This window comes from Sturnira hondurensis, unplaced genomic scaffold (assembly GCF_014824575.4).
Source record: "Sturnira hondurensis isolate 20B ecotype Veracruz unplaced genomic scaffold, ASM1482457v3 Scaffold0008196, whole genome shotgun sequence".
NCBI classification, from domain to species: domain Eukaryota; kingdom Metazoa; phylum Chordata; class Mammalia; order Chiroptera; family Phyllostomidae; genus Sturnira; species Sturnira hondurensis.
This window is the reverse complement of record NW_028080827.1, coordinates 3,889,777-3,915,845: the sequence shown is the minus strand read 5'-3', so window position 1 is coordinate 3,915,845 and position 26,069 is coordinate 3,889,777. Positions and strand designations below refer to the sequence as shown.

General features: G+C 38.0%; 1 protein-coding gene across 4 annotated transcripts in view; it reads right to left on the bottom strand.

Annotated features, from left to right (window-relative positions):
• The window catches only part of SLC12A1 (solute carrier family 12 member 1), a 78,963-nt gene extending 53,367 nt beyond the window's left edge, over positions 1–25,596 (bottom strand). Inside the window, exons 1-9 of one of the 4 annotated variants that reach the window (XM_037054572.1) lie at positions 25,502–25,596; positions 23,826–24,463; positions 13,609–13,740; positions 13,379–13,454; positions 8,348–8,443; positions 7,747–7,842; positions 5,723–5,862; positions 4,017–4,127; positions 1,471–1,582 (exon numbers count right to left, since the gene is read on the bottom strand). In XM_037054572.1, coding sequence (XP_036910467.1) covers positions 1,471–1,582; positions 4,017–4,127; positions 5,723–5,862; positions 7,747–7,842; positions 8,348–8,443; positions 13,379–13,454; positions 13,609–13,740; positions 23,826–24,242 — 1,180 coding nt within the window. In that variant the 5' untranslated portion in view covers positions 24,243–24,463; positions 25,502–25,596. Of the gene's footprint in view, positions 1–1,470; positions 1,583–4,016; positions 4,128–5,722; positions 5,863–7,746; positions 7,843–8,347; positions 8,444–8,979; positions 9,076–13,378; positions 13,455–13,608; positions 13,741–23,825; positions 24,464–25,501 lie in introns of all 4 variants that reach the window. The other 3 variants (XM_037054575.1, XM_037054574.1, XM_037054573.1) reach the window with 3 other exon arrangements.
• Between the last annotated feature and the right edge of the window lie 473 nt (positions 25,597–26,069).

Sequence of the window (26,069 nt, the reverse complement as noted above, 5' to 3'; positions counted from 1 at the left end):
CCAAAGGTCAACACACACATATCACAAGGTTTTAGATCTCCAGAACAGAGCTCTTAGAAATCAATCAATTTTGTGCCAACAGAGACACCTGAATTCTTTGAGTCTAGAAGACTGAAAAACAAAGAAATGGAGAATTATTTCATGGTGTTACAGGCACACTCATAAATATAATGTTTCTTTTTTAAAAATTGCAGAAACCTGTGGGTGAGACTGCCTTACAGTTTTTTAAAAACATTATTTATTTATTTTTAGAAAGAGAGAAAGAAGGAAAGAAACATCAATGTGCAGTTGCCTGTCATGTCTCCCCAACCAGGGACCAGCAACCCAGGCATGTGCCCTGTTGGGAATTGAACCAGCACCCTCTTGATTCCCAGACCAGCACTCAATCCACTAAGCTACACCAGCTGGGGTGCTACTTTACAGTTTTGCTGTTAATGTTCTAAACTAATCATTACCTGCTGAGATTGGATTTTAAATTTTTATACCAAATTCTCATGTATGGGAGAATAATATTGTGAGGAGGCTCAATCATAAAATAATACCATCCTACAGGTTGTCACCAAATTACTTAAATGAAAAAATTTGTCTAGAAGAGAAAAAAAACAGAAAGGGAAAGAGAGCAAGAAAAGGAAGATAAATGTGAGTAAAACAAACTAGAGTAATGCAAAAACAAGGAAAGAAGATGTATAGCGCCAGAAAAGAAATACAGCAGGAGCTGGAAGGAGAAAAAAGAATAAAAAGCAAAAGGAAGCTAACATGCAAAGCAAACAAGATGATCTTTACAGAGAAAAATAATCAGAAAAAAAGAGATGAGTGATATGAGAAGGAACTGAATACTGACAACCAAGCAAATGAAGGAAAATATTTAAAAAATCTCAGACATGGATTCTGGAGTAGGCTGGAGTGGCAAGTTAGGAAAAAGTAGACAGGGGAAGTAGAAGGGGGGAAACAAGTCAAATTCCACGCTCAGCGAAGGTATCACAGGATGCTGCCCTAAGTACCTCCTATAGTCGTTTATGCTTAAAAACCTGACAGTGCTGCTTAACTTGGAAATGCTATTTTAGCAAGGTGCAGGAAAGTCTAGTAGAGAAAAATGACTGTGACTTTAGTGCTCTCAGTGGTTGAACAAATGGTCTGCACTTCCTTTTTTCTTCACACGTGTACTTTTCCCCACTATTTTGACAGCAACAACAAGTTGTCTTGCACCTTAGGTTTTCAAAATATTTTATATCCACTATCTTATTTGCTTTTTAAAAATCCCCACAGGAAGTTATTATTATCACTCTCACCTGGCCGGGAAAATCTGAGACCCAAACAGGTTAGTGAGCCAGCTGGCTCCTAAGCAGCAAGGTCACAACTCACTCTGGCTCTTCCTTGGATCACAGGGCTAGAGTTGGGGTAACAGGGATGGCGATGGAGGGGAGCAATGGAGGACCATTTATTGCAAAGCAACTCATTTGTCATACGTACCTTGATAGTTAAAGAAACCTCTGGACCTCTTCTCATTGTTGGATGGAATGACGGTTCCAATGAAGAAGTTTGCAATAGCAATAAGAAGAATAACCAGAAGGATCACTTGAGCCTGGAATGGCAAAGTAAAAAAAAAAGCCAAATTACATTTATTTAACAACTTTTTATGTAATCATGAAAGTGATGTGTCCACTGAACAAAGATGCTATCTGGTTATTCAAGTTAAGACTCTATTACCCAAATTAAGTGATAAGTGGACCCTTACAGAATGGCATCTTAATGAGCCTTATTTGGTCTGACTATAGATACCACATTTTCTTTTTTTTCTTTTTAATATACTTTATTGATTCTGCCATTACAGTTGTCCCATTCCTTCCCCTTCACTCCCCTCCACCCTGCACACCCCCACCCCACCATTGCCCCCCTTTAATTTATGTCCATGAGTCTCAAGTTCTTTAGATTCTATATTTTCCCTAGTATTCTTGCCCTCCTCCTATCTATTTTCTACCTACTGTCTATGCTACTTATTCTCTGTACCTTCTCCCCTCTTCTCCTCCTCTCACTCCCCTGTTGCTAACCCTCCATGTGATCTTCATTCCTATGGTTCTGTTCCTGATCTAGCTGCCTGTTTAGTTTGCTTTTGTTTTAGGTGTGGTCGTTAATAACTGTGAGTTTGCTGTCCTTTCACTGTTCATATTTTTTCTCTTTTTTAGATAAGCCCTTTTAACACTTTATATAATAAGGTCACATTTTCAATGGGAGCATGTGTTCAGGCACTTGAAGTTGACATTACAAGAACATTCTAAGTACTGGGCAGGTACCTTGCTGCAGTGTCCTCAGGAATATAAACGGAGCCCAAACTTTAACACTGATAGACTTTATTTCCTTTCAGGAAGAGCACCATGGATTCCTCCCATTCCCAGTGCTAACTGCAGGAGTATGAGAACACGGAATGACTCACAGCGTTCCCCTGACGCTCAGGACACTTGATGTTGGGCTGCCATTATGTGCCCAGCACAAGCAGTCTGCAAGGCTGACCAGCCCAATTGCCCTTGTTTTTTTAGTTCCCCATACATTTAGAAGTGTTTATTGGCTTGGCATTTCCATGTGCTGTTCATTCTGCTAAGAAGGCACTCCTACTTTTCGCAGAACTGTTTCTTTCTTCTCTTCCTTTCAGTCTTAGTTACCTCCTCAGACAGGCCTTTCTTGATCACTGAATCCAAATAGCAGCTAATGTTCACCAAGGGCTTTCAATATAACAGCTGTAGATTTAACTTTACCAGTATTCTTTCAGGTATGTAATACCACTGATAACTGTGTGGAGTAGGTAATGTTACCATCATTTAAAGATAAAGAAACTGAGGCACAGATAAGTTAAGCAATTTACTAGGGGTCATATGGATATAAACTAGATTCAAATCCAGGCATGCTGAGAACAAAGCTGGAAGTTTAAATTCTGCCCTCTGCTTCATGAGACTGCATTGCTTCCCTCAGGGAACAAAGTCATTGAAAGTACATTCCCCATTATTTTCCATCTCAGTCCCCTGTTTATTGCTGTTATAGTACTATTAAAAGTTACCATTTTATATGTACTTGTTATCTCCTTGATTATTACTCATATCCTCATAGAGCATGTACTCAGCTAGGGTAGAAATTGTGCCTGTTTCTTTCATAACAGAATAAATACCCAGTGGCTAGCAGAATCTCCAGCACATGTAAGCACTTAATCCATTTTTGTTTAATGTGTGAATGCATAATCCATAGATAAGTGTGGTGGTGCAGGAATGTCTCCAATTCCCTTGTGTAGGTGGAAGGCTTAGGCCATCTTTTTATTGCTCGAACCTTCTCCAGGCATACCTCCAAACAACATACAAGATTCATTTTCAATTGTACCAGTCACTGTACAGAATTACAAAGCATGCAAAAAGACATGTTTCCTGCCATTTAGAAATTTACTAATGGTTTTATTACTATGTAAATACAGATATTCGCTAGTTCCAAGGCCTGTGTTGTCCTCCAATTTTCTGCTGAAGAACTGGATTTTAGAGAATGATAGTTTCTGCCTCTATTACCTTCTCTCAATGCACTTGCCATTTCTTTTGGTTTGGGCACCCACAGCCACCTGAAAGGAGTTAATGAGGGTGTGACTGGGAGACACAGGCTCCCAGCATGTACTGTTGCGGTGATCATACTGCGATCTGTGCATAAAGACGGCGCCAACCTCATTGGCTCTGTTGTGCTGCAGATGAGAGCAGAGCAGCACAAAGCTCAGGTCTGATCGTGTCGCACATGCGCGTGAGTCCAGACTGCTTGGACTTGTGCTCTGAGGGCTTGGTGTTCCACAGAGCGCTAACCCGCAACTTTTAAAAAAAATTTAATTATTGTTCAAGTATAGTTTTCTGTCTTTTACTCCCATCCAAGCCCACCCCCGACCAGTGCTCTGCAACTTTTCCATGGCTTCTTTCTAAATAGGGGTTCCGTCTATCCTTGCAATTTATTCAGGGCCTGACCAGCACTTGTTGGAAACCAAATTTTGAGAAATTTACCTTTGCTTCCCATTCCATTCCAGCCACCGAAATTCCTAAAAGAACCACCACTGTGATTGAGCCGATTATCCGGATGTCATTGGTTGGATCCACCATCATTGAATCACTCTCCTGCGGAAAAATCACAACAATGGTTAGAGCTGGATCTTTTTCTTTTTTCTTTTGCATATTTATTGTATCATTTAACAGTAAGATGACTACTAATACACTAATGTCTGGGGCCATACAGAATAACTGGAAAATGAAGTACTCATAAACTTGATAAAGAACTTAACATTAATTTTTTCTTGTGATGATAGATAGGCTTTTGATAGCCAAGGTTAGGAGATGGAAATTTTAGAGATTCACTCTAGTCACAGCTTTAGAAGCTATTATAACACTAAGGAAAAGTAAGTGCACATACATATACCATGTTTTGTCTCAGAATGACTAGTTATTTTGCTGTGTCAAGGATATCCTAGAAGAATACAAGTGGGCAGTTCCCAATGTGCATATTGGAAAGTAAGTGTTATTCAGTTAAAGAACCAACTACACAAAGCAGATAATGCTTCTCTTGAAGACAGAATGCCTTATGAACTATATACCCCGCTCATTCATTCACCTAGTTTTTCGATAGAGGTACTGTTAGCAACTAAATTTGGTGAATGCTATCCCTACCACAAAGGAGGACTAGATGTGAGTTCATATGCCAGCTAATTCACGTCTCCCGTATGCACCATCAGCTATAGATGGGGCACCTACACTAGGAAATGCCTGTTTTTCTGCAGCAAGTTATTCTAATGTTTTAATTTTCTTTCTATTTGGAAACCCATACTCATAATAGTAATACAGTAGTTTCCCTTTTATTGGTAGTTTCTTGATCTGTGGTTTCAGTCACCCACAGTCAACCATGGTCCAAAAAGATTAAATCGAAAATTTCAGAAATAAACAATTCATATACTTTAAATTGACTGCCATTTTGAGTAGTGTGGTGAAATCTTGTGTTGTCCTGCTTTGTCCCACCTGGATGTGAATCTTGGCAGCGTGCTGGCAATTTGGATAGGCCAAAGTTAGAGAGTGCTTCATGTAAGTGAAAAAGTGAGCACAGTACGTACAATAAGGTATTTTGAGAGAGGTCATATTCACATAACTTGTATTACAGCATGTTCTTCTAATTGTTCTATTTTCTTATGAGTTACTGTCAGCCTCTTAGTGTGCTTAATTTATAAACTTTATCATAAATATCTATAGGAAAAACATAGTATATAGAGGCTTAGTAATACCCACAGTCTTAGGTAGCCACTGGAGGTCTTAAAGTGTATCCTCAGTGAATGGAATGGGGATACTGTATTGCTGCTGATAATAACACCCATTATCTATCTGATGGCTTGTATTTTATGCAGTATTTCATGTACATTATTTCATGATCTGTACCACATTTATGTGAAATGTATAAAACAATATTAGACCACATTAACCACTTGGAAAACAAACTTCAGATGAATAGAGGGACTGGTCCAAAGTCTATCAGCTGGTAAATGTGAGAGCCAGGATTTTAAGCCAGCCCTGATGCCAAACCCAGGGCTCCTTCAACTGTATTCAATTTCCATATTCAGCAGAATAAATCCAATTCTCATTGCGCCATAATACCATACTATGACCTAGTGCCCTGAAAAGGCAAATTGAGTAACATTATGTTGCTTGGCTGAAGAAAAGCTCTTACTTACCTTAAGAAGGTCGACCACAGTCTCAGCGAATCCCACCACATACATAGCAACAGCCACCGCATTGGCAAAAGCAAAGATCAAGCCTATGGACCCACCGAATTCTGGCCCTAAGCTTCTAGAAATAAGATAGTAGGCTCCGCCTGAAACAAAAACGAATATGCTTTACTTGGAGAAACTGCTAAGGGGCTTAGTTTACATGACAAAGGAACTTTGAGAACACTGAGAATATACAAAGTATTAATTATTCTAATAAAAAGATGTAATTTCCTAATAATTCTGGAAATTTTGTTTTACCTTAATGAATAACTTAGCCCTTCCTTGCACTCTGTACATAACCTACCATAGAACTATCCTGATTTAGTAAAGCCCAGTTTATTGAAACCTAATTATACACAAGTGTTACAAAAAAGAATACAGTAAACTTTACCAACAATGCTTTGTCTTTTACTAAAGTTCATTGGAGAGTTGTTACATTATTGAATATAACTGAGGTAAAATTTTATATCTGAAATTTCCAGGAACAGGCAGGCCTAGGCAAACAATGAAGTGGGTAAAGTTTATCAAAGTTACTCTAACTTCCTTTCTGTTATAATTTTCTGGTACATAGTTGCTGTATAAAAATGGTACCTGTATAATGTACCATTTTTATATTATCCACTATATAAATCAGACTTTTAAAAAATGTTTTTAGCTCAAAAAGGCATGATGTGTATGGAAGAAAGGGAAGGAGAACTTGGAACCATTGCTTCTGCCTTGGACCTTCAAAAGGTAGCCCTATATATGGCTGTATTTCTGTGCCCGTGAAAGACCGAGCTGGGCTGGTTAACTGCTTAGAGGGCACTGAGAGCATGTCAGTGATGAAAAAAGGACCAGACATTGAGAGGCCTGGATAACTAGATGTTAGTGCGGACATAGTAAATTAATAGCTTCCTATACCAAGCTAGTCTTTGAGCTGGATGGAACTGGCAGGGAAATGACATTGAACAAACATATCTACAGCTAGTGGTAGAGGGAGGTTGTGGGTTGGAGGGATTGGGCCAAAAGGGAAAAGGACTCGTGGACATGGACAGTGGTGTGGTGACTGCTGGGGATAGGGGAGTCTAAGGGGACTAAATGGTAATAGAAAAAATTACAATAAAGATTAAATTAAAAAATTGAAAAACTAAAAAAAAATCAAAACAATCTTTTACTAAAGAGGATTTTCCTCCACTATAGTCACTCTTACAGGTTAAGGGGTGAAAGCCCTCTCTAAAAATGTAACCTATTATCTAAGTGGGGCAAATAACCATTATTTCCTTTGTGCAGATTACATTAAATAAACTGGCCAGCCAGTTCCTTAGGCTTGGTCAAAATGAGAGCCAGGCAGAAATTGTGAGAGGAGCTATGCTGTGGGTAGGATGGTGCTTTGAAGGCCTTGGGTGAGAGATCTGGATACGATACCCAAGTAGAGACCCTGAAGAACCAAAGCAGAATGGGAACGGAGAAGAAAAGAATTTAGAACATGGATCAACTTTACCCACTTCATTTTCTGCTTAGGATTGCTTGTTCTGGGATGACCTGAAAGAAACTCTTTGTTTTGTCTGTTTTTCTTTTCTTTTTGAAGATCTTCCATGGCTGTTGGCCACTGGAAACAGAGTGTTGGGGTGAGCTATGAGGACTGATTGAGTGGGAAGTCTCAGCAGTGTCAGCCAGGGCCCTGGGGAAGGGCCCCCGCTGAGGGGACCTGGGAGACGGCCTGCAGGGCTCGTCCTAGGCACAAAGAAATGCCTTCTTTCTACACACCTGGCCACTCTCTATTTTATAAACATATTTACTCACTGGAAAGGGGTTGATGAAATCTTTTCCAGAGATCTCTTAATATTAGTTGAGAAGAATTTTGCCTTACTCCTTACATTTTGCGTTCTCTTATTTTAAAGCTTTGGAGACTAATTATCAATATACACTTTTTATTTCCAACATTGAACCAACTATAAACATTGCAGTGTCACCAAAGCTTGCAGTCATAAGTAAATGAATCGGCTTACCTCCTCTTACTACTCCATTTGTGCAAATGGCAGACATAGAAATACCTGTGAGTGTTGTCACCACCACACTCAGGCCAATGACGATGACTCCAAGACCTGCAAAACCCCCCAAGAAAAGTGTTTGGCTCCAGGACTTCCCAAAAGTCCTCAGTACTTCAGGAGGCAGCAGCCTGACTCTTGTCACGGAAGGATCCGTCTCCCCACGAAAAACCTGGAACGTTCTAAAGAGTCCCATTCCACAAAGTTCCAGGAAACACCTGAAATGTGGTAAACTTTAAAACTGAAGCTGTGTCCAGGCATCGTTTCCCAAGCAACGCCAGCAGGAGGAACGCAGACTTGCCTGAAAAAGGGAACGTCCACACCAGGACCTGCAACCCACGAGAGAGGCTCGTTAGAAAGGAGGCCGCGGCTGACTGGACTGAACTGGGACTGCACTCATAGTACCTTACGTTTCCTTCGGGCTCCAGCTCATCCAAAGGGTTAGCCAGGCTTCCAGAACATTGGGCTGCTTTCTCGTCCCCATCAAAAAAAATGTATATATACAAAGTTTTTGCCTACCCGTAGCAAGTGATGAGAGCATTAGATAGCTTAGAAATTTTACCTCCACGAACAAACCCGTTAGTTGCTATTGCGGAAGTTGACAACCCAGTGATAGAAGTTACCATGGTGGAAAGAAGAATTATGAGAACTCCGAGACCTGTCAGCAATGAAAGATAAAAGATATTATATTTTACTTGTCTTCCGTGGATTCCCTGTTGTCACAAACTACACTGCCTTTAATTTTTTATGTCTGAGCCTTGGGCCCCAACGGAGTTCCTTTGTGCTGCGGAGAAACTGAGAAACCGGCTTGCCTGGCATACAGATCAAGTCAGAGAGCTGCTCATTAGGATGAAGGATGGTTTCCAGAAGTAAAAGTGTGAGCTGCAGCCCTGGAAAGGAAAAGTTGACTTGTGCTGGTGTCCTGGGAGAGAAACCACCCTGGCTGTGAAGAGAGAAAACATGACATTTGACCTTCTCTCTTGCTTGAAAGGAACCTGAGTGAGGGAGTTGAGGGGTTGACAAAGGTTAAATCCTTCACCATTCTTCTTGCCTCTCTCTCGCCTGAGGGGCAGGGGGAGTAAGGAACCAACTTGGATTACCTTTAAAAACACTCCAGAAAGGTCACTGGTGAACTATTTGAGCCTCTGTTGCCTTTACCTTACAAATGATTGTGCGGGTCACAAGTTTAATTACCTCCTCTGACATATCCATTTGTGGCAATAGCAGAGGTGGATAGACCAGTGATAGCAGTCACTGTCACGGCTAAGCCGATGATAATCACACCAAGACCTCAGTTGGGAGAGGAAAAATAAAGGCAGTTAATCGGTGGAACAATCCATTAGATTGTTTACAAAAAAGCCAACAAGTCTAGGGTCACATTTCACCGAAGGACCACATTTGAGTTAACAAGCTGGCTTAACAGTCACCACAGAGTAAGGGCTCAGATTTAAAGTTTCCTGCCTATAGCAGCACAGATCCTAAAAACTCAAGAGCTAAGGCGCAGAGTGTGAAGTTGCACACAACTAAGCAACTATAGCTGGTTAAAATTTAATGTGAACCCCATTTATGATGACAAAGTTCTAAGGATACCTGTAAACGTGGTAATTGGTCTACACAGTACTAAGCTGTTCATCTAACTAATGAGTGAATGTTCACCTTTTCAGACAACTATCTTTTTGTGTACATTTGGTTGTGTAGGAGTGGAGAATTACATGCAATATAACAGATTGTTCATCTGGCAGGGAAATAGTGTGGAAAGAATCAAATTGAACTGCTTTCACTGACTGGCTATGTGACCTCTGACAAGTTACTTATGTTCTGAGTCAAAAGTGGCAATAAAATTAGAAAGGGTGTGTGGGTAAGTGGCTAGCCTAGTGCGTGGCATGTAGGTCACAATCAGTGGCACTGCTTTTTGATCAGATCCCAGCAGTCATAACAACTATTGTTTATGAAAAGTCAACTGTATATCCAGCTATGTGTTAGGTAACATGAGAAGTACAAGGAGCAAATAAAATGAGAAAAAAGCTTCCCTCCAGAGCTTGTGGTACAAAAGTCAATGATTATGAGAGGGAGAGAGTGGTGAGCCAGAATTTAAAGGAAGGCAAGGGTGCCTTTAGCTAAGGATTATTTTGAGTTAAAGGCAATTGAGAAGTAGATGCCTCCCAATATTTGCCTAAAAAAGAGACACAAATTTGTAAACACACCAGAGACTATTCTAGACCCTTATAAGCTGGAATTGATACTAGAGGAACATAACAAACTTTACTTATCTTCCATTACTTCCTCCCTATATTTGCCTTCCCACAATTTGCCAACCTAAAAACTCAGTCCTTTCCTTTTGTCTTGTCACTTCTCTAAAAATGTATCGTCCTCTTAGATTCTGTATAAGCCCAAGTTCAAACCACCACTTTGCTGAGACCCACTGCTGAGTCTTCTTCCCACGTGTATACACACTGCCCATGTTAGTAAACTTCTGATTGCTTTTCTCTTGTTGATCTGTCTTTTGTCAGTCTCATTTACAGAGCTCTAGCCAATGAGCCTAATATCTAGAGGGAAAACAGCATTCTTTTGCTATAATATCCTCCTCAATGAAGGTTGACCCAGAATTCAGGGAGAATTCAAGGGTCACAGGCACTGAAATCACACCAGCTCCAGCCAGAATGTTTTTGCCTGGGCCTGTTCTGTATGACCCCTGACATAAAATGGGTGCTCCATAATTGTTGGCAGTCTATCGTGCTCCAAGGATGATTAGAAAGGTAGTCAGCCAAGAGAGGCTGTGATCTCCCCGGACATTCTCTGGGAGAAAGGGAAGTATAGGGAGGTTAGGATAGAAATGGGAACAAGGTACTGGAGGCTGGACCTTTTGGTGCTCTCAGCTATATTCTGGCTCTAGCAGAAATCTCTAGGCTATTTTACTGGTTAAAGTGCAGTAGCAAGAGGCAGAGTGTGGGCACAACATGCGTATTTGGACCATGTTGCTTTGGCCCTGTGTGCTCTAGAAAGTTTGGTGTTGAAAGAAACAGTTGCACTAAATTCTTCATGTCTATTGCAGGAATCTTGGGGTGAGCCTCAACTCTACAACACTATGTGACCTCAGTTCTTTGTACCCATGAAAGTGACTTTGAACAATTTTTTTGCACATCATTTTGCTTTTGACTTTGTTTTGAGTAAGTCAGATATCAAATGTTTAGTTCGCCCTATCATTTGTACAGACCATATAGTTTGCATTTCAGGGCATTAAACCAACTCTGATTTTATTATCTCCCTACTCTTGCCTCTATTTTTCAACAATTCTTAATTTGTCCTTTGGCATTGATTGCATACATTTCAGTTAACTGTATTAAGCCCTGAAACAAATTTTATACCCTTAAACAGTGAGAAATTTGCTTCTCTCTCACAAACATAAAACCCCAGTGTAAAAGGCAGCTTAGAGAACACTCAATTCATGATTTTCTCAAAGTACAGTCCTTTAACCACCTGCTTCAGGAAATGCCTGGGGTTCTCATTAAAAATGTCAGACCTACTGAGTCTTGATCTTTCAAAGTAAGTCCCTGGATTCTGTAGTTTTACAACTTAATTTCCCAGGTAGTTCTTATGTACGGCACAGTCTGAAAAACTACCACACTCTCCTCGGCCAGCTCAATGTGTGTCTGTCTATTCAGCAAGGTTCTTTAGCATTGTCTTAGGACAATTAATTAGGAAACAATCCAGCTCCCTCATTTGTAGATGAGAAAATAAAGCTCACAAAGTATAAATAACTTGCTTCAGGCCATACCTGCTTTTCATGCCCTTCTTCCCTACCTGATGGTTATGGGAAACCCCAAATTATTCCCAAAGCAAAAAGAAACTACTCGTATTGTTTCTTTTCTTGCCCAATAAAGGAGGCTCCAACAGGACCCAGGTGGTGGTGACTTGATGAACTCATTTAGTTTTAAGCTTAGAGCAAAGGCCAGTAAAACTGAGTAAGAGTGGTAATAAGTTTCTATTATTACTCACGGAAGTCTGTTTTCTGAGAATTCAAAGAAAAAGACCCGCCACTCAAAGGAAAGGATAGTGCAAAACTTAACACCCATTTAGTTAGAACTCTACTCTTTTTGAAGGTAGGATTGAACCGCTTAAATAAAAGGTCCTTATTAAAACAACACTGATGTCTGAAAGCATAATAAACAGTTTAGCAGAAGATAGGATTCTTCCGATTTTATGGTTTTGCAGTAAACGTGAAACTGGATTGCCTGTGAAGAGTAATGTAAGATCTGATTAAAGTTCAGATTATGGCACAAACATATGGACGTTAAATAAGTTGCATTAAAAAGAATTACTCTTGCCCTTGGCTATGCTCACACCTCCAAACAAAGTAATGTTTCTTGATGATCTCAATAAGTTACTAAACTGCCCTTACAAACCTAATTTTCCATGAAACCCTGGAGCAAAACTTGGCAATATTAAGATGCGGATTTTCCATGGACCTGCATACACTTATTTTGGGCCCTGTGGCTGTAAGCATTCATTTGATACGCATCATAAAGCCAGCAAGCAGCCCTTTGTCAGGAAGGGAGCGGTTGCCAAACACGAAACATGGAGGAACTATGGGAACCGGTTCCAGTTTGTCAGTCTGCAACCCAGCCCTCCCTTTTTCTCAGTTAGTCTTCTGATGGTTCTGAAATGTGTTTTGAGGAGCGAAGGCAATAAATAATGACCAAGTACCTTTTAACTGTGAATTGAGATACATTCTGGAGTAGAATCTGAAAACACATCCAAACCTGTGTGTTTTTGATACTAATGATTTATAAGTCTTCCTCAAGAGTAAATTCATAATGTATTTTCCACGAGTAGAATGCCATGAGTTTTTATTGCAGTAAGTCAGGAACTTTGATAAAATCCAAATGATTTTTTCAAAAAAAATGTTATTAATATACCCTCAACAAAAAGATTTGCTACAGGAAATAATACTTTAAATAAAATATAATATTTAAAAACATTAAATAATTACTCATAATAATTACACCATCCTCAATTTTTCATTTGGAAAAAATTACTAAGTTATATAAATTATCTCAGTCATTTTATGTATGACTTTAAGCTTCTCTCTGGCAGTATTTTGTTAACCTTTTTTTCTTACTGCTGATATCTGATATTGACATAGTTATTTTCTTTGGAAAATGTTCAACAATTTAGCATTTTTATTAGTCAGGTCACACTTTCACCTGTTTCCCACCAGTTATTTTTACTTAGTGAAGTTTTGCCAATAATCAGAAGGGGGATGGATACTCTGATAAATGTCAGTATGTCCCCAACTATGAATACTGTTATTTAAAATGAGTGTGCATCTATATACCTGTCACCTCAAACTCTATGAAAATATTGAAAATTTCCTTCAGCATTTATCTGGTTGGCATGCTGGAAAATTCCAGTCTTCTAGGGGTTAGCACGTCACCTTTCCTCTCCGACAAACATGGTCTGAGAGAAAAAGTAAAAGAGCCCCAAAGCTATTCTCTGACCTTCAACTCCTATTCAGCATAAATGGTGAACACAAGTTGCTTATTGAGCTTATCATTTACATCAGAAATGATAGAGGAGAGGGAAAAGTGCGTACCAATTCCAGCTTCTCCAACAATCCAGGAGAGGCGAATGAAGAGCATGACGCCCCAGATATTCAGCATGCATCTTACCTGTGAATCGAAGGCACATTGAAAGGAACGTGAGAAGTGAGAGAAGGGGCAAAACCGAAGTCTTTGTAAGTCTGGCGTTCGGGCCTTGCTAACACTCCGTCTACTAGAACACTGAATGGATAACTTTCCTTTGTAAACATAGGAGCTTTCTCACCAGCACACCTTTCACCCATCCAAACTTCACGCCACCGGATTTGTCCTCTTCTTTGTTTTCAGCTTGATCATCTCCAGGCATCCCATCACCGTTCGCCACCCTGTCAGCCGAACCTGGGGCCACTGCCACATTCTGCATTTTTACAGACAGCAAAAACACAGGAAATGGTCAATAAACACACGGTTCCATCCAAAGTTCAGCGCCAATCAAAACAGTGGACATACACTTTTAGACAAAAAAAAAAAAAACTGTACATGTTTTAATAAGATAATTTTTGCCCTGGGAAGCTGAGTGATTTTAGGCACCAAGACTGCAGGTGTGGTAAAGGAACCTGCACAGTTCTACTGGTAAGAATATGACTGTAGAATAAATGGCCAGATTTGGATGTGTTTAGAACACAACAGGAAAAAAGAGAAAAGAAAGTGTGCCATCAAGAGAGGAAAGTCTATCATAAATGCATGAGAGCCTGAGAATTAACCTTCCTCGTAATATGGAGGTCGTGGCCTTCCTCCCATTACCGTCTATGGGCATCATTTTACTCATCTAAATAATGATGACAAAGCTTCCCTACTCATGTCAGAATATCTTAAGAAGATTCAGTGAAAGAATATAGACTTTTTATTTTTAAGAAAAACATTGGAAGGCACCATATGGCTACGAGGGTGCTATTTCTGTAGGGAGAACTTCTTTCAGCTGCAACATGCCTTTGGCTGAGAGCTGTTGGCCGTGCTGTTAGTATTGTACAGAAGGAGAGAAGTCTCACAATTAGAAAGACAGGCTGAGTAGAAATAATAAGAGAGTAGTACAGAAAAGGTTACACCTTTATTTATTTGTTTATTTTCCCTGGGCCTAATTTTGGAAAAGACCTTGCTCATCAGTAGGAAGTCTACGAATTCAAGGGGAGAGAAAGCTCAATTTCTCTCAAGAACACGTCCCTAATTGCTCTTTTAGGCATGACCTTTATTTATTTCAGACGCATCCACTGGATTTAGCCTATCTGACACTTAGCTGACTCATTAATGGTTAGATTACACCCCAGTGTACTTCCCAAAGCAATCTTCCTGGGAAGGGGTTTGAGACAATTGGGGAAGTCTTTTAATTCAGCACTTAATTACCATTATTAAAGAACAACTTATTTTGTTTAAATGTTTTAAGCCCAAATGGTGTGTAATAGGTCTTAGACAAGGGCATATTTCCCCCTCTGAAATGGAACTGGTGTGAAATAAATACTTAGTACTTATTATAAGAATGTTATTTGGGGATGATTGAAGTTCTTGCCCTTGCCTTGCTCAAGGATTCTTGCTGCTTTGGGTTTTGGTGTGTCATTAGCCTACTCACTGTAAACTGACCCTAATTTAGGCTGTTTACTCCAATTGACTTTTATGTCTCCTTCCAGCATTTTTTTAACCTCTCTCTCTACGTAAGGATTTCTCCCAACTTTGTTCTCCTGTAAGGCTTTTTTCATGATACTAATGTGAGAGGGATGCCAATGTAACACAATGCAATGAGTCATTATATGTCAACTGAATTGAAGGAAGATGGTGATGTGGGTTACTTCTCATCAATACCAGTCAAGGCCCCATCCAATAGGCCATTGATAAACAGCACTGCATTCATAAAGGGAACTTGAAGGTCACCTGATCTTCATCTCTTAGGAGCTGGTAACTTAGTTTCTTATCCATTCATGCTTTCTATTTCCTTTTTCTTCCTTCCCTATTGGGCATTCCATTTCTCACTGTTTTCTTTGTGCAGGCCACATTAAAGAGGAAAAAGAATGAAAAAAATCCAAAGCCATATTATTTTATTATCTTACAACAGCATTGGCGAGAAAAGTTGGGCGACAAAGGACACAACTTTGCAGATAGTTAAACTTTAGTTCTGAATTACCCGAGGTCTATCTTAATTAAGCATCCTTAAGTCCTGATTTGCACAGATAACTGAAAGTTGACATCATATTCACATCAGTGTAAGATATGAATAAACAAAGACCATGGAAGTGGAGGCTGAACTAACAGGGAAGGACCTAGTGTTCTGTACCAGCCACAAATGCAAGTTGTATATGTAATTCATAGTTTTTCAGTAGTTACTTTTTTAAAAGTAAAAAGAAATTAGTAAAATAGCATGGGTTCTAATGTGGACCCTTATATTTAAATTGTATATTTAATTTCTGTAGAATATCGTATGTTTAATATTTGCAATGTAAATATTCGTGAACGGTTTAGCACCTCACCTGGTAGGAGGAGCCTGAATCACAGACCATCTTAATAGTATAATTTGTATAATAGAATCCATATAAAATATTATCACTTCAACATATAATTGGTATAAAAGGAGCAAAGGAAAGTTTACATTCCTCTTTTCACGCTGTGTCTTGGAGACCTGGCGTGTGGTTTATGCCGACAGCGCGTCTCCATTTGGACTGGCCACATTACCGATGCTCAGCAGCCACATGTGACTTGCAGCTAGCATATTGGATGACACGTGTCCATATCATGTAGCCAATTACAGATGGATGAAACAGTTAAGGTTGTTTTCCAGTCAATTACAAACTCAACTTTTCTCTAAGAAAGTTCTACACGTGTAAGGTGGCTGAGTGTGCCAAATGTAACTTTCATTTTCCACAGATGGGAAATCAGTGAGAGCAGGGAATTGAGAAATATGTTAAAATGTCTATGAATGTTGAAGAGATTATTTGGTTAGGAGATTCATTTATTGACTTATCATGAGAAAAACTTTAAAACTTGCAGTACTCTAGTTAATCAAGATCCCATGGCCAGATTAAGAAGTACAAATTGCCAATTATAAAAATAGTCATGGGGTTATAAAGGAATATAGTAATAAAATTATAATAACTATATGTGGTGTCAGATGGGTGATCACTTCATAAGGTATATAAGTGTCTAATCACTATATTGTACATTGAAACTAATATAATATTGCATGCCACCATAATTGGGAAATGAATTAATTTAAAAAATTGTTATTTAAATGTTAATATATTGGGGGGAAGAAAAAGACCCATGGCCAGACCATCAGCGGGTACTCATTCAGGGAGCAGGCAATTTCCTTTCCCTGCATTAATTGGGGATTGAGACAAAGCCTTAATCACTTGCTTTATAAAAGCTGTCCTGGGAATAAAACCCACATCTTATGATTAAACCTGAACTTGAAGGTTTGGTCCAGGAAATTGCTCTGCTCTCTGATGAACTCTGGGGGCAACTGTGACCCTTAGATCTGGGTGAATGAGGATGCTGATTCCTGTGAAACATCTCACAAAGTAGACTGCAGGATGACTGGGATATTTGACATTACTCTTTAAATGAACATTTCCATCTGATTGGTTTCCTTCCACTAATGTTTAACAGTTCTTCAGGTTATCACTAAGACATCATAATATAACACAAAAGGAATATTCTGTAGGGCACGTGAGGGAAATAATCACATATGGAAATTAGTAAGGCAATATTTTCTTAACTCTTCAAAAATAGAGTCAGTGTAAGATGTCTAGCCCTTCCTTAGGTAAATATGTTCAACCTGCTAGAGTTTAAAAGTTTTAAATATATTTATAACTTGGAGGGGGAAAAAACTTGAATGCACAGATTTCTTCTGTTGCCTGTAAAGGTCTGATAGTAAATTCACAAGTACAGAATGCATTCCATCGCTCGCTCTCCCCTGGGAGCTGACCGCTGCACCACAAACACGAGAAGACTTGGAATCTGGTTTTGGCTATGAAATTAATCCAGGATGTGTCCTCCAGCAAATTATTGAACCTTTTCCTGGATACTGCAAATGAGGATAAATTTGCTGGGTTTTTTGAAAATCTTTCTTTGAAGTAGTTAAGGCAAAATCGTTTTTCTGTGTTCGCCATCTTCCTGTTCTGATATGGCAAAGCAAAACTTGGTATCACTTCTTAATAAAAGCATCTTTTGCAAGCCCAAACAGTAATTATAAAGTCACCTTATCGTCAGAGTACGGACAAGGCTGCAGGTGGAGGCTCTGTGGGGACTCAGTGGCTACGAGCTGTAGCCAGTGGCAGGCAGGCTCCTGGCTACTGCATGTTCTTGGGACCAAAGTCTGGGACACTAATAAAAGTTTTATGATTGCTGCCTGAAACCAGTTTTTTCCTGTATACTTTGAATTAATTTGTTCACATTCCATTATCATAAATGATGACCCACAACCTTTCATAAGTGCATTTTAAATTGCATCGCTTTAGGGAATGATTATTTATTTACTGAGAGTTTGTACGCGTGCATCGAGTATTCAGAGAAGATAAAATAAAGTGACTCAGAATGAACAATGGAAAAAAAAAAGAAAGACCATTTGATAACAATTTTTGCTCCACTAATGCTGATAAACTAGTAAAGCTTCAGTCATATACAGATTAAGGGGTAAATGAAAAAATATATATATATTTATTCTTTAAATTCTAATTAGATACGTGTTTTCAAGTTTTTAGCCTATCATCTAGGGAAAGCAGAAATTTAAGACCATTACTGAGTAGTTCCATAAATATTTAGGCCAGCATGATACCTTTCTCATTGTTTTAAACTTTCCTTTATTATTTAAATACTTAAACCTATGCAGCACTAGGAAGAGTAATGTATCTCACGACCCACCACTCCGCCCAGCAGTTACCAACAGGTGGCCGACGTCATTCCGCCTGCGCCTCTCAGAATGTTGCCCCTGGAATGTTCTAAAACTAATTCCAGAAAGGACCAGAGAATTCTTGAGGTTCATTTCAGAAAAAAAACTATAATTCTACTCATATTTTATATCTCAACTATCAATATTATTATGTTTGTACATTTCTAGCCCTTGTGATAAAGGGGAGCATTTTAAATCATGAAAACAAAACAGAAATAGACTCACAGATACAGAGACCAGACTGATGGTGCCAGAGGGGAGGGGGAGGGGGGTGAAAAGGGTGAAGGGGTTAAGAAGTGCAGACTGGTAGTTGTAAAGTTAGTTATGGGTGTGTGATATCCCAGTGTATACAGTCCAGAATATCACAACAGCTGCATGGTCATATCCTGGTGACTGACATTTAAGGTGTAGAAATACCTAATCACTGTGTTGCATACTCTAAACGAATGTAATATAGTCAGCTATAAATAAAAATAAAATTTAAAAAGAAAATAAGAGGGTTTTTTCTCCTGCTTTAAAACTTATTATAAACCATGCCTCTAAATGATACCAATGCTATAATTTATAATCACAATATTTTTACTACATCTGAAAACACAGGGCTCACATGCAAAGTGACTTATGTTTTTGGTGCCTTGGGCCATAAGGTACCTATATGTGATTAAACCCAAATGAGAAAATGAAATTAAATGATTCTTAACATTTTCAAAGTATGCTTTAAGGGAACTTCCACTCTACTCACCATCTATCACTAAACTATTTATATAATGGGAAATTAATCTTTCTTGTTTGTTTTCACAGAGTATTTTAATAGTAAGCGCTCCCAGATGTGGCCTTGGGCACTAAAGACTCGAACAGGTATGAAGATGAGGGCTAAGTTGGGGAGTTCCACTCCTACAAATATTTTAGGTAGCTTTTGGTCATCACTAGCCTTCAAGGAATTTATTGTCTCAATTTTAATGTCTATTTTATTTGCCTTGGTGATATTTCTAACATCCCCAATTTGAAGGCTAACATTTCAAATCTGAACTTTGAAACACTTTAGAAAAAAAATACTTTCTAGAGAACACACTTGTACATTTTGTTTGTCCTTTTATAGAAGATAAGCATTTCTACATTGACTTACGTGATTTAATGTTTTTTGACATATCCTTTATTTCTACCCATAGCAATATAATATGACTTATAAAATAAAATTTTAGAGAGTAGAGGTCAAACCTCTTTAACTCGCTTTATACAGTACCACTTATAAATAAATTGCTAATAAATGCTTTTGATGATGACAATGAAAATCGAGACCTACTGAATTTTCTAGGGAAAGCACTATAACCTCTTGACACAGTCCCAAAGTAAGGAAGGAACTGGGATCTCCTGCTAAATCCATCATGACTGAGGTGCGTTTCCTTCTTTGTGTGATTTTCCACCGCCATGGAAGGAGCTGAAGCAAAAAACTATGGGAAAGCAGGCTGCAGATGAAATAGGTTATAAAGGGCATGGACTCCGAGTCATGTAAGCATGGGTTCAACTTATTAACTACGTGACCTTTACTTCTTGACCTTGGAAGTTTGAGTTCTCTAAATGATTGTTTTCTCTTCTAACACCCACAGAATTTTATAAACTTTCACCATCTATATAATAAAAATAACAGAAGTACCTAACTTGAAAAATTGTTAGAAGGATTGAATGAAATTTTGCTAAGTGTGAGCATAATGCCTGATACATTTATAGTTTATTATATATATCAGAGTCATACTTAATGCTTTTATTCATAAATTTCTTTTACTTATTAACAACCTAATGACCCAAATGTGAAGTCATTCTGCTGTTTTTGTTTTGAATCAATTTGTAAACAGTTGGCTTCCTAAGATAATATTTCTATTTTAATTTTTTAATATTTCATACTTTTCATAAACAATTTATTTCAATGACATCAGAACACTGAATTTGACAGAAAGGCTATATATTTTCTAGATTCCCTTGTAATTATATCTTTTCTGAAATGCTAACAACAATGGTTGTTAGTAAGGCTGAAAAGCCTATGGAAAGGTAGTTAGAAAAATTAGGCTAGATACTAAAAACGGGATTCGTTTTACACACTAAAAAATACTAGATTAATATTTGCCACATAGCTAATGATCATTATACATGTTTTGATATGGAAAGATCTCCAAAGTACATTGTTAAGTGAAAACAGCTGAGTATAGGACAATGAGACATATTGTCCTATACACGCACACGTATATGTAATTTGTATAGGCATATTTGTATAGACATATTGTCCTACACACACACATATGTAATTTGTATAGGCATAGAAAATTTAAGGAGGGATTTTTAAGAAACCTTCAGCAATGAGTCCTTTGAAGAGAATAACTAAATATTTGCATTATGTAAGAGATATTTCATTACATATATTTTAGTACTTGTTAAAATATTGGATTGGTGTATATTTTACTTCTTCAATAATATTTTAAATAGAAATTAGCTTGTATAAAAATATCATCATTATCAACAAACATTATTGAGTTTCTATCCATTGAAGGCAATATGCTAGACTTTTTGTATTCATATAAAAATATCAGTATTCATAAGCATCTTGCAAGATTATTTGAAGTTATGTAGCTTGTATAACTGTAGAGCAAGTGGGGGATGAAATACTGTTTTCCTGCTTTTAATTAGAGTTTTCAGAAATCCTTAATTCATAGTCACCGATATAGGCATTTAACTCTTTAGGACATAGATAATGAAAAAGATTTGTTCAACTATTATTTCAAATCATTAGGATTACACATTCTGTCAATATCTATCACTGCTAGAGTTTCACTGAAGATAGAAACTTAATATTTTTCAAACTTATTTTTTATTTTATCTATTAAGACAAATTTGTCATGTAATTTTTTCTGACTTGGAAATTATAATCACAGTTTGCACAAAATCCAATTGCTTTCTTACTATATATATTCTGCCATTTAGTATAAATGTACTGTTCCTATGTGGCTTTTTAAAGCAATATAATCATGGATACAAAAAAGATCACCACACATGTAATATATCAACTACTTTTTTTCTACTTTTAAATTAACACTATCATTCACAATTTTTTGCACACAAAATCTGTGACATATCTTTTTATATTATCATGTAATGTTTGCTCTAGTTGTGATTTGAGAAACTGTCATAAAAGTGTCAAGGGCCACAGGAAGCTGTCAGTACAGTTCCATTGGGGGCAGGTCTTCATCTTTTATTTGTGGCTGTGGGCAGTGAAAAGCAGGGGGAAGAACACTGGCAAATTCACTGTCAAGGGAGAAAGGGCTGAACTGAGGAAGGTACAACTGTTAATGTCTGCAGCCAAAGGCTATCGCAGGGCAGGACAGAGGGAGAAAGACTTGCCCCACAACTTTAGTGACACTACAATGGCCCTGGCCGTAGGAATGTGCCTATGGCAGATTCCGTGGTTGTATTTGAATTCTGCTCACAAGTTGGCTGTGTGGATACTTCTGTGTGATTCAATCAAAATGAAGTACCCTAGCTAATGAGGAGCAAGTTCATAAGAAGAGCAACTTATTACTATACTAATTCAGAATGATTTTTCAGGACATAGGACATAAACCTAATTTTTAATTTATTTAACTTGCTATGCTTTTGTATCTGAGAAAAAAATGCTAAAAGTCAAAGTTAAGTGCCCAGTCTCATTTTATCTTTTAAAAATAACCTGAATCCCAAACAGCCATCATGTCTGTCAAGCGCAGCTATTGCCTTGCTACTGAATCAGATGGTTTTTAACAATGTTCCCTTCGAGTTTTTCTCCCCATATTTAAAGATTTACATGTCATGGCTTCGGAAATTGTACATAAGCTACTCTTCTCTTTCCAGAATATTAGTCCCAAGGACAATGTGAGTTTACTTCATTCCCTTCTTAACGGAGTTAAAATTTTATTTTCTTTTGTTGTAAGTTGGGGGTGAATAAGAATGTTGACATTTGAATCACAATTTTATCAAAAATCAGCTCTAAAAACATGTACTGGTGTGGAGTATGGTGAACAGAATTTCAGGTCTTTTTAAAGAGGACTTAGGCTCATTTTGCTTCTTCAGAGTAAGCTGAAATCTCTTTATAATACCCTAAACTTCTCTTACTGCCCCCTCCATCTTGGAAAGTCCTTGTACCCTCTTCTCTCAACCTTCTTTCCCCTCGTTCCTTTCCCATTTTTTCTTCATTCCTCTTCCCTCAAATAGAAAAGGAAAGTGACACCTCAGCCTGGGTTCAGGAGCTTCAAATTGCCCCCTTCTCAAAAATCTTCATGGGGCTGTCATTTGGTTCACCATGGCCACATTACTAACTTCTTTTGATTGTCGTATCAAACATCCCAGATGAAGTCTGAATCTCATGTCTATAGAGAAACCGGCCGAGCAGCCGATTGCTGCCGATACAGCGCACAGAAGAGTCAGGCCTGGTGGGGAGGGGGCGCAGGACACAGTTCTGCGTGCTGCCTCCTCCTCTTTCCAGGGGCAGGACCCCGATCGGGAACCTTAAACAGCTAAGGGGAGCGAGTTTTGGAAATGGGTTTCCTCGTGAAAAGAAGGATGAGCAGAAGCCAAAAGGAGGTTTTCACCTTTATTAGCATCTTTCACGAGATCAGTATTCCTAGATTCCCGAGAGTAGATAATCATTTAATTTAAAAATTGTTGAATGAATGAATGAATCTGAAACATTGTTCTAATCAATTTTTTCTTATCTCAAAACTTGGGTAAGAGTAAACTATATTTGGATATGTGACAGCTAATTAGTCTTCTTAGCAGGTAATTATATCCATAAAGAAGTATATTAATTCCCAACTGTGTTCCAGAAGAACAGAAAGATAAAGTACATCTTAGAGCAAGTTGTGGAAGAAAAATCTCTGAAGCTTATAAATGATTTTCTACCAGATTAGAAAAAGTGCTGTGTCATGTTTTTGGAAGATTTGGGAACCTTAACTATATTCTTTGAATAAAAAGAAGTGTAGCCACATCTGCTGCTTCTGGACTTTAATTTAGTTGCTTTTAAATGCTTAAGTGCACTCTGGAGCCTCAGGCAGAGCTTTGGAGAGGAAGGGATAAAATGCTGAACATAATAAATCTCTGCTGTCTCTTTAAAGAGTGTAAAAAATACCCATGTGCAATAAAGGCTGGCACCACAGTATTAACTACCACAAGCATCAGGATTTTCTTCTTTCTCTTTCTTTTTTTTTTTTTATGGCTGTTGTGGAGGCATTAGTCCTAAGGTGAAATCAGTTTAGTATTCTATTTGACATGTTTAACCAAGTATGAACCGAGCAGCCTACAATTGTAAACAAGCTACGACATACTGCCTTACTTTCAGTCAATTCTCTAGTTCCCTGTCCTCAGTCAGTAAACATTTGTGAGACACGGATGTGTATTTTCTGTGTATTGGAAACTAGGGACAGTCGAGTAAGTAAGACAGATGATTTAAATGGACCTCTTCATTGGACGCTTTTATATTCCTAGTGTTGGTGGAGATCAGGAAATCGTCTGAAGGAGGAAGGGAGTCCCCCTGCTTGTGCCCATAAGCTTACCTTAGCAAGTTGCTCGTGAATCTCCAGCAGGCTGGGTCGGTTGACCTTGGGCCCACTAAGGCTGCCGGTGTTGCGATAGTACTCGATCTTGGGAACAGCGTCCACCGTGTTGTGGCCAAAGGTTTGCAGGTAGTATGTGTTTGTGTGAGAATCGTAAGCATGGAGAGTAGCATCTGTTTTAGCGGTTTCTCCATTTTGGAGGAAATTGTCATAGCACTCCTGTTTCCCAGGCCTAAAGCTGATTCTGAATCTCTTCTGGGCTTCCTCCCCGAAAGAGGTTTCCTCATAATGTGGAGGGTCGGTGTCGTCCGCTGCAGCGCTGCTCTCGTGGCTCTCATTTATGACATTAACTTGAAAGCGATTGGTATTACTGGGCACTGAGTCCAGAAACACGTTGGAAGAATTGTTCACTGACATCTTCCAACTAGGTTTTTTTTTGACTCAGCTATTTACTTAATAGTGGTTGTGGTTGTTTTTAATCTATATATTTCCCCCTCAAAATAAACACTGATGTGTTTACATTAGGGAGCTCCTGGCTTTTGTTCTAGAAGAACTCAAGACATAGATTCTTGATGTGTTGCCTCCTCTACAATCTTCACATTGTTCTTCAAAGCTGTGGTTGACAGAGAAAATTAAACCTGTTCAAAGATATTTAAATAGGAATGGGGATGAGAGGAAACAGTGTTCTTTCACAAGACTTACAATTTAAAAATTCATTTCATTAAAAATTACATGTCCAGGAACCCTAACCACCTGAGCAATTAAATCTCATAATAAGTAACTGGGGAACTGTTTCAGCAAACAGAATTTCCAATGGAGTCATTAAAATGTTACCTGTGTTTGTAGTATTTGCTTAGATCCTGTGTAGTTGGATTCAATATGATTTTAGAAAAGATATAAGTACCAATTTAGTACAGTAAGAACTGGTGAGAGTATTCTTAGCCTGAAACACGGTTCTAAATGTTAAAACTGCGGAGTGTTTCAGGATTGATATCTATATACATCAAATAAGTAAAATGTTAAAATATTTAATCTTCTAAAAAGAATTCTTGTTAGTTTATAAAATGTCTTGTCAAGATGATGTCTCTCTAAATTACCATATAGTTCACTAGCCTTCAAAATGTTTGATTTGCTCATAACTTTGTCTGTTTTTCCAAATGCTATTATAAAATCTTTAAAATAACATATGAGTATTCAGGGCAAGGATATAAATCACAGCCCTCAATAAAGTCATATGCAATATGTAGGTTAAGTAGTCATGTTCTACTGATTCTCTTTAATGAAATATTCTCAATCTTCACTGAGAAATTTATATTTGACTTTCAGATAAACAAACTATATAATCATTTAAAAAATCAATGGTATAACCCCATCTTAGAGCCTTATTTTATTAAAATAATCTTTTTATTTATAATTTACAATTTGTTTTTTCAAAGTTCTATTACCTCTCTCTAGAAATTAGTAAAACTATTTGAATTAAAAATTTTTCAACTTCAACCCTAAGTAAACTTTTCTGGGGAAATTGCAAGTGAATCTGTTATCTCCTTAGTTTTTATGGAATATCCCACTTCTCTTTATAGTCCTTGATATTCTCACCCTTACTCTACTCTTCAGAATTTCCTTTATGACATAATACTAAGTATAATTTTCACCCTGCCCAGAAATGTTTAACTTACCACCTGGAGCCTTCTTCAAAAAAAGTGTAACTTGCTTCAGCATCACCCAGGCATATATGGGGCACTTAGCGTTCAGCTCAGAACCTTAGGCTTCTTCTTATTGGTTAGAATCTTCCCTGAAAGAGATGACTGAGCAATGATTGGTCTGGAATAATACTGTATGTCCTGCCCAGTCATTAGCCCTGAGGAACCTTAAGTATTATATCAACTAGTAACTAGTAGTAAACCATTAATCCTGTTAGGCAGAAAGTAAAATAAATTTCCTTTAATGCATAAGGGGAGTTGTGTTATTCAACAGCAATTGCCAATAATATGTGAGCCGTGCTTTAGTTGGTTGGAACTAAATAAATTGAATCCTGTCTTCTTATTTCCCATGATTCTTAGTGACCTCCTATTATTGTTCAGCATGTGCGGAAAATACAGTCCTCCAGAGATAATTTCTATACTTTGAAACTACAAAATAATTTTTGAGATCATTTTATCTTGCTTATAGTACATATTACTCTGACTCTTCTCTGCATGAGAAGTGAGCAGATTGAGAGTACAATCAATGATTTATTGAAAATGT